Genomic DNA, 13573 nt, shown 5'->3' with positions numbered 1-13573 from the left:
AAACAAAGTGAGAACACAGAGTTTCCCTTCAATCTATATAAGGTCAGTGACAGAAATGAAACTCTAGTGCCGTCACAAGGGAATCCTTGCATGTCAAGTGACAAATGACATGCATGGTCTACTTTCGTTAGCCAGGACAGAGGTACTACCAATTTATCAAATTAGAACATTTTTGATAAACCAATAGGCTATTTAAACAGGTTTCCATATATGCTACAGATCTATCTATCTATCTATCTATCTATCTATCTATCTATCTATCTATCTATCTATCTATCTATCTATCTATCTATCTATCTATCTATCTATCTATCTATCTATCTATCTATCTATCTATCTATCTATCTATCTATCTATCTATCTATCTATCTATCTATCTATCTATCTATCTATCTATCTATCTATCTATCTATCTATCTATCTATCTATCTATCTATCTATCTAAAATGTGTCTTTTTGTTCGAGTGCACAGTGCACACAGTATGGACAGGTAGCAGATCGTGAGGAGATTCTGATTTTGACAAAAAAGTGATTCAGTCTGCCCAATGGCGTTTGCACCTTTTGTACGTAACAACCGTACGTTAATTACGTAGGACATTAATTCCGCTGTGTCACGTGGTACAAGGGATAGTAGTTGTTACCTGGTAACAACGCAAGCATAATCCTGGACACCACATACTGGCACGAGCAACTGATACCTAACGCTTTTTACTCCGTAAATGAAGTTACCAAAAACTCCCACAGGAGAACACGGTATGAAACAAACGTTTATGTTAATCTGCTTGCATGCTGAAGTCAAGCCAGTCAGCGAATGTGCTGCACTTTTATTCACGGAGGCGTGGAGCTAACGTTAGCTAGCTATCGTTTTTCCCTCCTGCACAGCGGTAATGCAGCACTTTAACTTTCCTAACGTTATTTTATTCATTTCCAAAAAGAAGCACCGTAAACAAAGAAGACAGGCTGGATGTATGCTGGTTTTATATGCAAACGTTGTTTCAGCGCTAGCACATTTAAGATAGTAGTTAGCTAACGGTTTAGCAACTATATTGCTATAGCCAACGCATTACCTATAAGACGCTAAATGCCACTTTTAACCCTTTTGGGCAAAGTAAGTGGTTAGAGTTGGGTCGAAAGTGCACGTTTATTTGACGAGGATACGCTGGTCTAGAAGCTGGTCTGTTTCCTTGTTTGCCACAATACAACATTATATTACATTAGGTAAAGCATATGCTAACCAACTGTAGTTGAAGCCTGATATGACATCAGTTTGTGTCTCTCCTGGTCGACAAACTCGGACTAGCCCTGAGGCAATAGTTACTATCCTGTTTACGTCAACACGTAGGACAATTGGGAAGCTTTAAAAAGGGAAAAAACTGTAAAGTCTAAAGAATCTGTAGAAATATACTCGAGACTTAAAAAGGCACCATTGAGCCTCATATCCTTCCCATACTGTGGTCACTACAATGTTTTTTTGTTTGTTGCATCAACACATTATTGCAGCTGAAAGATGCCCCAGGGTTCAGATGACACTCGTAAAAGGTTCATCCTGACCACAACTGGAAACTTTTATGGGATAAAGCCTTCATCGTCCCTGGCTGACAGCCCACAACTCAATAACTTCTTGGATGATGGAAATGAATTTGTCCTCTCGGTCAGCAAACATGACAACGACCTTCACTTGTCAAATAAGGTAACACAAATGTTTGAAGCAATGCTACAATAATCTGATTAGCTTCAGAGTGCATGGAAAAATCCTAAATCTAAACCAATTTTTTTTAAATTGGTTAAATAAAGTAAATAAACCATGATTTGAAATGAATAAGCTAGCTACTCACATGCCAATAGTTAGGAATCAATAACCAGAAATGCTCTTTACTCGAGATATTAAGATATATGAATTCCTCTACTCATTGATTCTATATAGCTTTTCTGTAGAGGTATCTTATTGTATTTATGGGTCATGTAACTTTATACTTGCAGACTTCAACAAAAATGAGCAATCCTACTTGGGCTTGACAATTAAACACTGTCTTTGTTTTATGTCTATTTACACACTTCATCTTCCATTGTCAGATCGAAGCATCGGGGGACAGCAGAGAGAAGGTGCTGGTGTTCTTCAAACTTCATCCCACGGTGATCACAGAAGACAACCTTCACCAGAGCCTCCTTGTGTCGTCCATGCTGGAGTCTCCCATCAACACCCTCTACCAGGCCTTAAAACAAGTCTTTGCACCTGTTCTGCTGAAGGTGAGTCTGTTTACTGGGTATTAAATGGTTCCAAAGATGCTTTCTGAAAGATGTAGACTTTGGAAGTAACGTTGACAGTGTGATGTTAACACTAGAACAATTCTGCTAGGCCACACTGTCAATAATAATTGAAAGTAGATGGAATATACTACAGTATTTGGAACATATTTCAAGTTAGAATAAAAAAAAAATTGTATTCGAAATTGAAATAAAATTGAGTTTCTCTTTTCTCAAGGATGAGCGCTGGTCTTCAGCATTTGACCCTAAGCTTGCAGGCCTGCTGAGTGAGCTGGAGCTTGGCTTGGGCTCAGTGGTCCGCCAGTCTGGAGCACAACATTCTGTCAAGACAGGCCGTGCAGAGGAAGATGTTCTTGGTATGCATACGTGTATTTTTGCAGAAAGAAATATACATGTCTGCAGGATAGTCATAGAATCGTTAAAAGTTATTTTCTCAAGTATTTGATATTGATGAGACACAATATGATGCATGATATTTGGTAAAACTTGATATTGTATAAGAGGAAAGTGTTTACAAACTTTACCATACTCTTATATTATTTTGATGTTAATTATTAAGGTCGGAAAAGTTAATCACTATACATAGTGAATGGGTAAACCTGATTTGTATTTGTTGACTTGGTAAAGGAAGTTACCTACTAAAAAAAAATAAAAAAAACACACTGAACTAAATATATAAGATGAGAACCAGGACACATTCCAAATCATGTAATTTAATATTTTTTCCTACTATACGCAGGCATCCTGACTCCCAGTGATGAGTTCCAGTACTGGGCCGATCTCTCTGAGTCTGCAGAGAAAAACAATGCGAGAGAAAGGGCTACATACTTCAATGAGCAATTTAAATCCATTCAAAAGGTATGCATTCTATGTGTCAGGACTGGCTACATGATAAAATAAAAGTCCCATTACAGAGTTATTACATTTTACTACATATTGTTTATATATGTATACAGTGTGGTTGCTAAATGAACTGAATAAATATGTTGGTAAGAGAACATCATTACATCTTGGTATACCACCCCCTCCCCCAAATTTGAAAACCCTGAAATTGTGAGTAATAGTAACATAATGCGGTTTGATCAATTATTTTATAATTGTTCTGGAGGCTAATATTCCATTTTGCAACAAACTAACAAGGAAAAACTGAATCAAACCAAATTATGTGTCTGGACTCTCTTTGTGTTTCCATCAGGAGTATGGTGGTCTTGATGGCTTGTCTATGTCTGATGTTGTGGACCTGGTTGAACAGAGCAGAGACACTGTGGATGATGTTTGGAGGCAGACTGATTTTGAGCCGTATCGAGAGACACGCATGATCCGACTCATGGATGTAATCGGTAGGAATCTCTCTGAAACATACACCAAAAACCAAAACTAGGAAATGAGAACAAATATATGCTGAAGTTGTTCTTAAGATACAGTGTGCGTCAAGAGTGTGTCACAAGGATACTTTGGTGTTGAATGAAACAACTTCTTCTATATTTACTCTTTAAATTAAATGTGAGACGTCATTTAGTAACTCCCAGAGTTAACTCTGTGAATGTAATGTTCCTTGTTCGAAAGGAAAAAAAATTATGTGGGTGCTTCTGTATTTGGTAAGTTTGACGTTTATTATAATTTTTTTTTGATGTATACATGTACAAGGTGGAGCCTTGGGAAGATATGTGCAGAGGAAGCTGAGCTGCCTTAAGATTTTTGAAGAGCCATTTGTTTCTGTGAGAGAAAACCTGAGAACGGGGGTCGCCATCTGTGAACAGTGGGTTGTGGCCTGTGAGCATCTGACTGGACAGGTATGGAACAGATCAAAAGGGCGAAAAGTATGCATAAATCTAACAAAAAATTCAAAACAATAACTGTTTCTATCTCAATTAAACACCTCACTATAATTTCACTTGAAAGAATGCATGTGGCCATCAAATGTGACTGAATAACCATTTTCATCTAGTAAAATACAAGATAGAAAGAGGTCATAATTTTTTATTTGCCTTTTCTCCAAGGTGTGGAAGAGACATGCTCCCCACCCCTGGAAGGGAAACAAGCATTGCCCAAAAAACCTTCATTGCCTTGCAAAAAGATTGGATGAGGTAAGATAGGGTGCTGATCCAGGGGCAAGGGAACACTATTGATGTCATCATTTGAGTGCATATTTCCCTTTTTCACACGACTTTGTGGCACATTGGTTGCATTATATTTACTCCTTAATACAAACTTTCAGTGACCTTTTAGTTGTCCGTTCTTTCTTTCTTCTTCATTGTAAAGAAGCGGATGTCACATTTAAGTGGAATTTTCACTTCTTTTCTTGAATCCATTACATGGAAGTGAACAGAAATCATACACAACATATTAAAATGTTTAATACTAATTTCTAAAACCATTATTGATCCAGAAAGTTACCCAACCACATTGGACTTTCATGAAACATTCACCCAACTCTTTCCACAGCCTATGCACCCCTCAAAGTAACCTTTGATGAGACAGACTTATCAGTCTGAAATGCAGAATGGTCTGCCACTAGTAGCTGTGTGTCAATGCATGATAGTCTTTGCATTCCCTTGCCATCTCTTTCTAGATCACTGCTTAACTGTGGTACAGATATATGATGTTGTTAAAACCTTACTTGACCTGGCAAAGTGTTTTTTTTCAAAGCGTAGAAAGGCAACCGCATACTTGGGAAAATGGTTATATTGATCCAGAAACACGTAGCCACTGTCACAAACATACAAATGCCTCTTTCCTCTTTACGATGAATTTCATAATTTCCTGTGTGTATAGAATGTAAGTGTGGGAATTAGCTTATATCTGCCCAGTTAGCTTATATCTGCCCAATGTGTCACCACCAGTACCCACATGTACAGCATCTTACAGTTAGGGCTACAGTTGAATGAGTCAGTCATTAGTTGTGAGTTATGATATTGTCCTGTGAGCCTGATGACCAAACACATACCGGTAAATAAACCAGCTAAAATGAGATAACATGTGAAAACACTCCTTATTATTTATGTGTAGGTGGTGACTCTGCGTATGGTTCATGAGAAATTGCTGCGGCTGCTACCTGGAGGGAAGCAGCAGGCTCTGACTTCAGATTGTGTGTTTGAACCTTTCTCTGGCCTCAACCCTCTGCATTACAACCCCTACACTGAGGTTAGTTCTGGGAAACCGTGAGTGTGCCTGTGTATATGCTTGTGAGACTTCTGAATTACAGTGTTCAAGCACTTCATCATACATGTTAGGTTTAGTGCAGGTTTATACAAAATGGCACATTGGTGCAGGTTCTTTATTGCCTCCAATTATGCTCAAGCTTACCAGCCTCAGCCAACGTGTGAGCTTTCGGCTCATGACCACAGTAAATTATCCACCCACCACCATATCCTTAATTGACTTTGATTCCATATATGCCTCTTGCACTTGCACACATTGGGCATTTGAAGTTGAATCTTTATGCAATTTAGTTAGCCAAGAATGAGACATTCCTCAATAACTTCGGGTATGACTGTTTGTTGTATTTTTTTTGTAGCCTCTTTGGAGAGCAGCAGTGGCTCAGTTTGAGCGCCTGATGGCTCCTTCAGAGCAGGAGGTTGCTGGCAGACTAAAGAGCTACATTGCTGATGTGCAGGACAACCCACAGCAGGTGAGCAGTGAGACACACTACTTCAGTTCAGGTCGAAAACTATTGAGTGTAGCTGTGTTTGGATGTGGGAACTTACTGTATTTGCCTCTGCATGTGTTTGTTTGTTGTTTAGCTTTTGCAGGTGTTTCAAAAGCACAAGGAGTTGATCAGACGTCCCACCATCAGCAAACAGTTGCAGTCAGAGAGAGAGACCCTACTGGCCAGACTGCTGGACTACAACAAAGGTACACTGTTTTGCCTCAAGCGCTTATGTCTGCTTCTGTTATTGTGTTATTGAACCTACACAGGGGAGCAAAACCCATCAAATTGTAATAAATCCAGTTCACGTTTGACTGGACTCACAATTTAAGAATGCTGCATATTTATGTTTGAGTTTTATTCTCAAGAGAAGTTTTCAAACTCGAGGCTCAGGAGAATTTAAGGGGAGGGGCGGAGGGAGAAATGTGATGTAAATATAATGCATGAGGTGTGGGACAGGTAGGGACAGGTGGATGCCAGTGTTGTGATAACAACAGGAAGTTAGTTATTGGTGTTTGTCCTATTTATCAACGCAGTCACCACAGCAGTAGTTATGACAACCAGCTCAGAGGGAAAGGTATGGTACTTTACTACCTCAGTGCCCAAATGCCAACATTTCTGTCAGAAAACACATTCTTTCTTAGAATCTTAACTGAATCAATTCTGAACAAATAGACAGAAATACACCCAGGTATTTTCTTGATTTATTTGAGTAATTTTATCTGAGGGGAAATCCCTTTACATTTCAAGATACTCGCTCTTTAGGGTTTTTCAGAAATACTTTAGTTTAAATGGGACTGTAAGATGTCCCAGTGGATATAGTAATAGGTGTCCTGTCATGGAAAGGCTCTGTCCCTAAAAAAGAAAATAATTCTGCTGACGCTGTACTTGCTTGCCCATATTAAGTCCCATGGAATAAAAGTGGTAGCTGAATGCTAAGGACATGGGGAAGTCAGTGGCAGCATATTGATGCGCCTCATCTTTGCCACCTCTCTATTGATTTCTTAGGCCTGAAGACGGATTTTGAGAGTCGTTGCCACGGTGGCCCTGGAGACAAGTCTGGGCCACTTATTGGCAGGAACCTCCCTGAGGTGGTTAACAAAATTGTCTGGGTCCGACAGCTCATACATAAGGTAAATGATGTTCTTTTCTGTTCACATGTGAACATTTGCTGTCTGTGAATGAACCTCCTTTTAGCATGGACTTTCTAGTCTATTGTTGATTTCCATGTGTACGATCAGATAAATAGACAGATGGTACATTTATGAAAATGACTGACAATATAACTCGTTGCTGATGTTGCAAATACAAATAATTCCTTTGATGATAAAACATAGTGTGTACTGATTCCTTTGTCTTTTCTATATTCCTGGGTACATTAGGTTGAGGACTCAGTCCGCATAGCTGAGGCATTGCTTTCTGACCTGTCCGGGTTCAAAGGGTTCCTGCATTTCTGTGACGACGTGCTGGAAGTTCTGAGGGCATATGAACAGGAACAGTTTGAGGATTGGTCAAGAGATATACTGTCCGGACTGGCTGACCCTAAGTCAGGGATCAGGTTGGAACAATTTCACACTGTTAAAGTTCAGGGTTATACTGAATTCCATTTTAATTGCAGCTGAAAGAATTTAGGTTGATTTATCTGTCACTGTGTTAAGGACAGCAACATTCATGCAGTTCCTAATAAAATCCTCTCATTTGTGATTGTAACATTAATCAAGGGACAGTTGGAATAGGTGCTGACTTAGTCTAATTCTCATTTCTGTATTTCTCCAATCCAATCCGTGTCCTCTGTGTAGTCTCCAGGCCAGTAACCGTGTGATGGACCTGGACCATGGGGACGGCAGGCTGAAGATCCAGTATTCAGACAGGCTGGTCAGCCTGCTCAGGGAGGTCAGACAGCTCTCTGCACTGGGCTTTCCCATCCCAGCCAAGATACAACAAGCTGCTAATACTGCAGACAAATTCTACAGACAAGCCATTGTCCTAAAACAGGTGAGAGTCAAGGTCAAGAGACACATAGAGACACAAAGACACGCACAGACACACATACATATCTTCTTTCTTCATTGTTTTCCTGTTCCATTCATTCTGTTTGACTTTGTCTTAAGCTCATATTGTAACAAATTGTTACTGCTTTTCCAGGTTGCCCATTTCTACAACACCATTGACCAGCAGATGATTCCCTCTCAGAGACCCATGATGCTTGGTCTTGCCCTGGCCTTTGAACAGGTCATCAAGGTATCAATGTTAAATGTTTTTAACATGCAATTTTAATAAAATCTATAGTTATGGAAAGACAATTGGAAGTTGTTGAATTACTAGTTTATTGTGAGCATGAATCATACAAAATAATTCCTATACTAAGTATAGGAATCTGTTTTCTGAAAGTTATTTAACACACAAACATGTTTTCCACAATAAACTTACTTATTTGCTATGAATTATGCCAGGCTTTGATATTGTCACCTAAACTGGAGATAACGTTTCTGCTTCTTGTTGTTAGAATCCTCGTTCTCAGTCAAAGGAATCTGGTGGTAAACTGCAGATCACCTGGGACAATCCCAAAGAGTTGGAAGTGTACATTACCAAGCTGCAATCTTCTGCGGAGAAACTCTCCACCGAAAACAGGAAGTTACGCAAATGGCATACTGACTTTATTGACAAGGTGCTAGCATGCTGTGACATTTTGACTGTATTACAGAGGCAGATAAAGCCCCTATCTCACTGGGCTGCGACAGTGTGCGACAAGTTGGAGACACAAAATTGCGACAAAATGTGCAAATTAGCGACAATTTTCACTTGCAGTCTCACTGAGTTGGTTCCTCACGACACGTTTGCGAATGTCCTGCCCAACACTTGCCAGGAGGTCGCATTTATGTCTCGCGAACGTCTCACGACCGTCTCAATTTTGTCTCAAATCAGTCGCAATTTAGTTTCATATGTCGCCAACCCCTCGCAAAGTTGTCTCACATTGCTCGCACTTTCTGACTCGCGGAAACTAAATTGAGAAGGGTTTGCGACGCGTTTGAGACACATGCGACCACTCTGAGACTATTTTGAGACAGATTAGTCGCACACTTTTTTTGAACATGTTCAAATTCATGCGACAGGACTGCGCGGCTCTGCGACTCATGCGAGGAAATTGAGACCTCCGCGAACGTTTGGAGACAGTTTAGAGACTCGTTTGCGAATGAAGTCTCCAACTTGTCGCAAACAGTCGCAGCCCAGTGAGATAGGGGCTTAACCCACTAATTTTGAATTATTTATTGTGACCACATTGCTTTGGAATCATAATCTGAGAGAAGTTTCTAACATTTTGCTGTTCTGTGTGTTTGTTTTCACACCTACAATTCTTAGGTGGTCACACTGATGAATGTAGACCTACTGAGACATCAACAGCGATGGAAGGATGGCCTTCAGGACCTCCGTACTGGCTTTGCCACTCTAGAGGCTCAGGTATCCAATAGAGTCAGAAGTACATTTTTACAGAATACATTATTATCATTTTCTTTTTATAACTATCATTTTATACAATTTTTTTCTGTAAATCATAATCACAGATTTAATGTCTTCTTGGTGCAAAGTTTGTTCTATTGTTATTCCTTTTTTTAACCTATAAACATTAAGAGAAACAAAGTTCACCAGGCAGCTCTGTGGTTACCTGTGATTATTATTGTGAATTGTGAACTGTTTATTACTAAGCTTTTCATTAGAAATACACAAAGCAGCACACCACACATCCTACTTGTCTTCCTTTGAGAGCTTAAGTATACACAGTATGTGTTTGTACAGGGCTTCAGGTCTGATGACATGCGGGCATGGCGCCAGCACTGGAACCATCAGCTATACAAGGCTCTTGAACATCAGTACCAGACGGGACTAGAAGCTCTGAACAAGAACCTGCCAGAAATACACATAGATCTCACTTTCAAGTCAGTGTACACTTTTAGTTGTCCAATTTTCTGTTTCACTATTTCGGTTGATTCTCTTATTCCTTATTTTGAACCGCTAGTAGCGACTTTCTTTTCCTACTTTTTAATTATTGGCTATGTCACCATTTCGATCCTTGCCTTTCTATCTCTCCTACAATATGATTGATTTGTGCAGGTTAATGGAAAAACTTAACCTTTACATTTTTCCTCTCTTTCACGTGAATAGACAGGGCCGTCTGCAGTTCCGCCCTCCATTCGAGGAGGTGCGAGCACGCTATTTTAGGGAGATGAAGAGGTTCATCTCAATCCCAAACCAGTTCAAAGGAGTCAGTGCCCAGGGGGAGGAGCTTATTTTCAGCATCATGATTGACAGAAATGCCTCCGGGTTCCTGACCATCTTCAGCAAGGCAGAGGACCTCTTCAGCCGCCTGCAGGCCATACAACACAAGTTCAAGGTTGATATCTATAGTGATAATGAATAGATTTTTAACCAACCATCCTCTTCCTGTAAAAAAGCATCTGTATAATGTTATGAAAGGTTTGACGAGGATTTTAGTTTGTTGGGTATTTATCACTATACAAAAAAAACATTTTAATGGATTATACTTGCATTCTGTGGCAAGTCTGATGTTCTTTGTTGCTAAATAGATTTGAGCCTGGTTAGCTAACAGCTGCTTTGTACAAATTGATGAATAGTTTATTTTGGCAGTTGTGAAATAGTTTTTTAAAACACTTCTAATAGCCCTGCTGGAATGCTCTATTACAACACTGACATTACAACATTGTTTTTCACACAAATGTTAATTGATCAACCTTTTTTTTGTTCATTGAAGCATTGCAGCATGCCATTTCTGTGCAGTTTTCTTTGAAAGAGTGCACCTTGGATTACTCATGCTTCTGTATTCATGTACAGCAGTGGGCAGCGTGTTATGATCTTTTCCCCTCTGTCTGCAGCCATGCGTATCTAAATCACAGGGGGAAGGCCCCCAGCCAAAACCAACTTCTCTTTTGTCCCCCCTGTAGTTCCTGTTTTATTTATTCATCTAAAGTATGTTATTACATGTTACCATTGACATAGGCACGTTTAAAATGGGGAAATGCGCCCAACCACTGTGAATCTGTGTGTTTGTGTTGTAGGAGTGGGTGGTGCTCGGTCAGGTTGATTTAGAGAAGTTAGTAGAGAAGCATCTGAGCTCCGTGCAAGACTGGGAGAGAAACTTCAAGGCGCTGAAAGCCAGAGGAAAGGAGTCAGAACGTCTTCCCAGGTACATATAAAAAAATAATACACAAGTAAATATAACAATTCATACCAGCTTGATGGAAAACCAAACACAGGCAAAGGTCACACTTTTCCCCCTCAAAAATGTATAAAATCATTAGCATTTAATTGCAAAACGTTTGCGAAAAATAATCAGGAAGCTCAACATTTAACCATTCAAAATAGATAATAGTGAGTGTCAATATCATCTATTTTGAATTAAAGGCTGTTGAATTGTTAAAATTAAATGTCAGCTTGAATATCAGCTTCTTCTTTATCCATATGGAGATTACGTTTTATTTACCCTAGTGGCATTAAATTCACTTTGATTTTCACTCTGATAAGGTTCTTATGGTGAAAGTTCCCAAAGTTAATTGAAACCATAAACAGGGTGAAATTTACATTCCAACAATGAACTGGCTATGATCCTCACTGGCTCCTTTGTCAGTCAGGAGAAAGTCGACTGTATTACCGTCAACTGTGAGCCCGTAAAAGCCGCCATCGATGACCTCATCCAGAGGTTGTTTGACATGCTGCTCTTTTCACTCAGGAAGTCCATACAAGGTAAAGACAGAAAATTCCATTGTGTTTTTACTTTTACTTGCCTGTATATGCTTAACAAACTCCCAATTGAATTAGCAAATAAAGCTAATCTATTGGTGTACTGTACACTGATCACAAGCAAAACCTATCCCAACTTCCATTTCTTTCCTCTCCTTTGTGGGTGTCTTCTTCTCTTTTGTTTGCAGGCCACACACAGGCCATAGACAGTTTTGTTTCAGAGTCAATGGAGAGCTTGTCCAATCGACCAGACAGCATGGAGGAGATTGGTGCAGCCAGTGGCAAATATTGCCACATACTAGCCCGCAAACCTGAAGTATGACACACATGCTCCTAAACTCTGACTAGGAACTTTTTTTGAATCTTAGTATTACTACTAATGCTTTAGATTTGAGCAAATTTCCCCCAAATACGTCATGTTCAGAAACATATTTTTTGTCAGTATGTAAATTATGGCATGGATTCACAAGTGTATGGGCATTTCTGCATGTCTTCTTACAAATTTCGAGTTTGACATATAAATGTGTATTTTACTAACTTAGTATACTGTATATGTATAGATCTTACCTCAGTTCCAGTCTGCTGAGGAGAAGAACCGCTTGCTGCGGTCAGTGGCTGGAGCCGGACTGGACTCACTGTCCACACTGAGGGCCAAGTGGGACAAACTGGAGCTTGTCATGGAGAGCCACCAGCTCATGATCAAAGAACAGGTGCAAACTCACACTTGTTGGATCACAGCTAAAACACTCATATTTTCCTGTAGCAGCAGCTTTCTTCTACGACCTCTTTATGTAAAGTCTAAAAAAAGTAAAGTTTTCTTTTCTCCATCTATTCCTTTTTCACTTTGTCCATTCACCCAATCACACTTCCTTTCTGTCTCTGGCTGTGTACTCTTTCTTTTCTCCTTCCCTGTCCCTCCCTCAGGTGGAAGTGATGCGCAGTAACACCGCTAGTCGTATGGAAGCCTACAGGGCAGATCTGGAGCGCTTTAAGGCGCGCTGGGACCAGCTGAAGCCTAAAGATGAGACACTTGAGAGTGGGGATCATGCTGCCCTTCTAGCATGCCTCCAGACTATCAAGGACAAGCAGCAAGAGTTCCAGGAGCTAGAGCTTGTGCGCAGTAAACTGCTGTAAGTGTTGAATTTATCTTTACCGAGTGAGTCGGGACAGCTGATAAGGATGTTTATCACCTTCATCATTTTTAGAGAGTGCTGGGCTTGGATGAAATGCGGTTATGTTGTGGCCAGGGATGGCTCGTATAAATCCTTTTTGTGTTGATGTCTTTTAATTTTAACTTAACTACAGATCAGAAAATACTATAGCCATTTAGAAAGCCACAAACTTCACTTATAATTCACAAACTTCCTCTCCTCTTCTCTCTCAGGGAGGACTGTACATATTTTGACCTGGAGGCTCCAGATTTCTCTCTGGCAGAAGAGACAAAAAGAGACATGGAGGAGTACAGCCAGATGTGGGGTCTGTATGAGGAGTGGCAGCAAGGCTTCACAGAAAAGGCAGAGGAGGACTGGATCACATTCAGGTAGTGGGTTATGTTTAGTCCTGCTGTTTATGAATCTATGACTTATTATTTAGGAACTTAACCCTTTAGGCGCCAAAGTCGCAAAATTGCGACAAGACGCTTTACTGAATCAAACAGCTGTTTTCTCTAAATAGAGTGTTATATTTTGTTCAAACTCCCCTCCACTAGTTGGCAGACATCCCATACCTAGACCTTAGCTCAGAAAAACGTCATCCTTCAATGCAAAATATTCGCGGAAATCCGGAAATCCCATCCAAAAAAATAAATAAAATAAAAAAAAATCCCATCAAAACTTTTTTTTGTCATATCCTCCTAGCGATTTTTTCTGGTTGTATTGAAAACTTTTGTGGTGTTTGGAGACTCTG

The 13573-nt window shown here is 39.9% G+C and overlaps 1 protein-coding gene across 1 annotated transcript in view; it reads left to right on the top strand.

The window, feature by feature from the left end:
• The first annotated feature begins 681 nt into the window (after positions 1 to 681).
• Positions 682 to 13573, top strand: part of dync2h1 (dynein cytoplasmic 2 heavy chain 1) — a 130862-nt gene continuing 117970 nt past the window's right edge. The window contains exons 1-25 of the mRNA XM_080025000.1: positions 682 to 753; positions 1501 to 1690; positions 2074 to 2247; positions 2483 to 2621; positions 3005 to 3123; positions 3461 to 3605; positions 3913 to 4058; positions 4266 to 4352; positions 5275 to 5409; positions 5783 to 5896; positions 6009 to 6120; positions 6923 to 7047; positions 7297 to 7472; positions 7714 to 7909; positions 8060 to 8155; positions 8421 to 8582; positions 9275 to 9373; positions 9710 to 9849; positions 10076 to 10304; positions 10987 to 11114; positions 11556 to 11671; positions 11857 to 11984; positions 12229 to 12378; positions 12593 to 12798; positions 13053 to 13208. Of these exons, the coding sequence (XP_079881126.1) occupies positions 1508 to 1690; positions 2074 to 2247; positions 2483 to 2621; positions 3005 to 3123; positions 3461 to 3605; positions 3913 to 4058; positions 4266 to 4352; positions 5275 to 5409; positions 5783 to 5896; positions 6009 to 6120; positions 6923 to 7047; positions 7297 to 7472; positions 7714 to 7909; positions 8060 to 8155; positions 8421 to 8582; positions 9275 to 9373; positions 9710 to 9849; positions 10076 to 10304; positions 10987 to 11114; positions 11556 to 11671; positions 11857 to 11984; positions 12229 to 12378; positions 12593 to 12798; positions 13053 to 13208 (3461 nt within the window). The 5' untranslated portion in view covers positions 682 to 753; positions 1501 to 1507. The remainder of the gene's footprint in view (positions 754 to 1500; positions 1691 to 2073; positions 2248 to 2482; positions 2622 to 3004; positions 3124 to 3460; positions 3606 to 3912; positions 4059 to 4265; positions 4353 to 5274; positions 5410 to 5782; positions 5897 to 6008; positions 6121 to 6922; positions 7048 to 7296; positions 7473 to 7713; positions 7910 to 8059; positions 8156 to 8420; positions 8583 to 9274; positions 9374 to 9709; positions 9850 to 10075; positions 10305 to 10986; positions 11115 to 11555; positions 11672 to 11856; positions 11985 to 12228; positions 12379 to 12592; positions 12799 to 13052; positions 13209 to 13573) is intronic.

This window comes from Ammodytes marinus (assembly GCF_949987685.1).
Source record: "Ammodytes marinus genome assembly, chromosome: 3".
Classification (NCBI taxonomy): Eukaryota; Metazoa; Chordata; class Actinopteri; order Uranoscopiformes; family Ammodytidae; genus Ammodytes; species Ammodytes marinus.
Note: the sequence above shows the minus strand (reverse complement) of the source record. Positions and strands in the feature narration are given on the sequence as shown.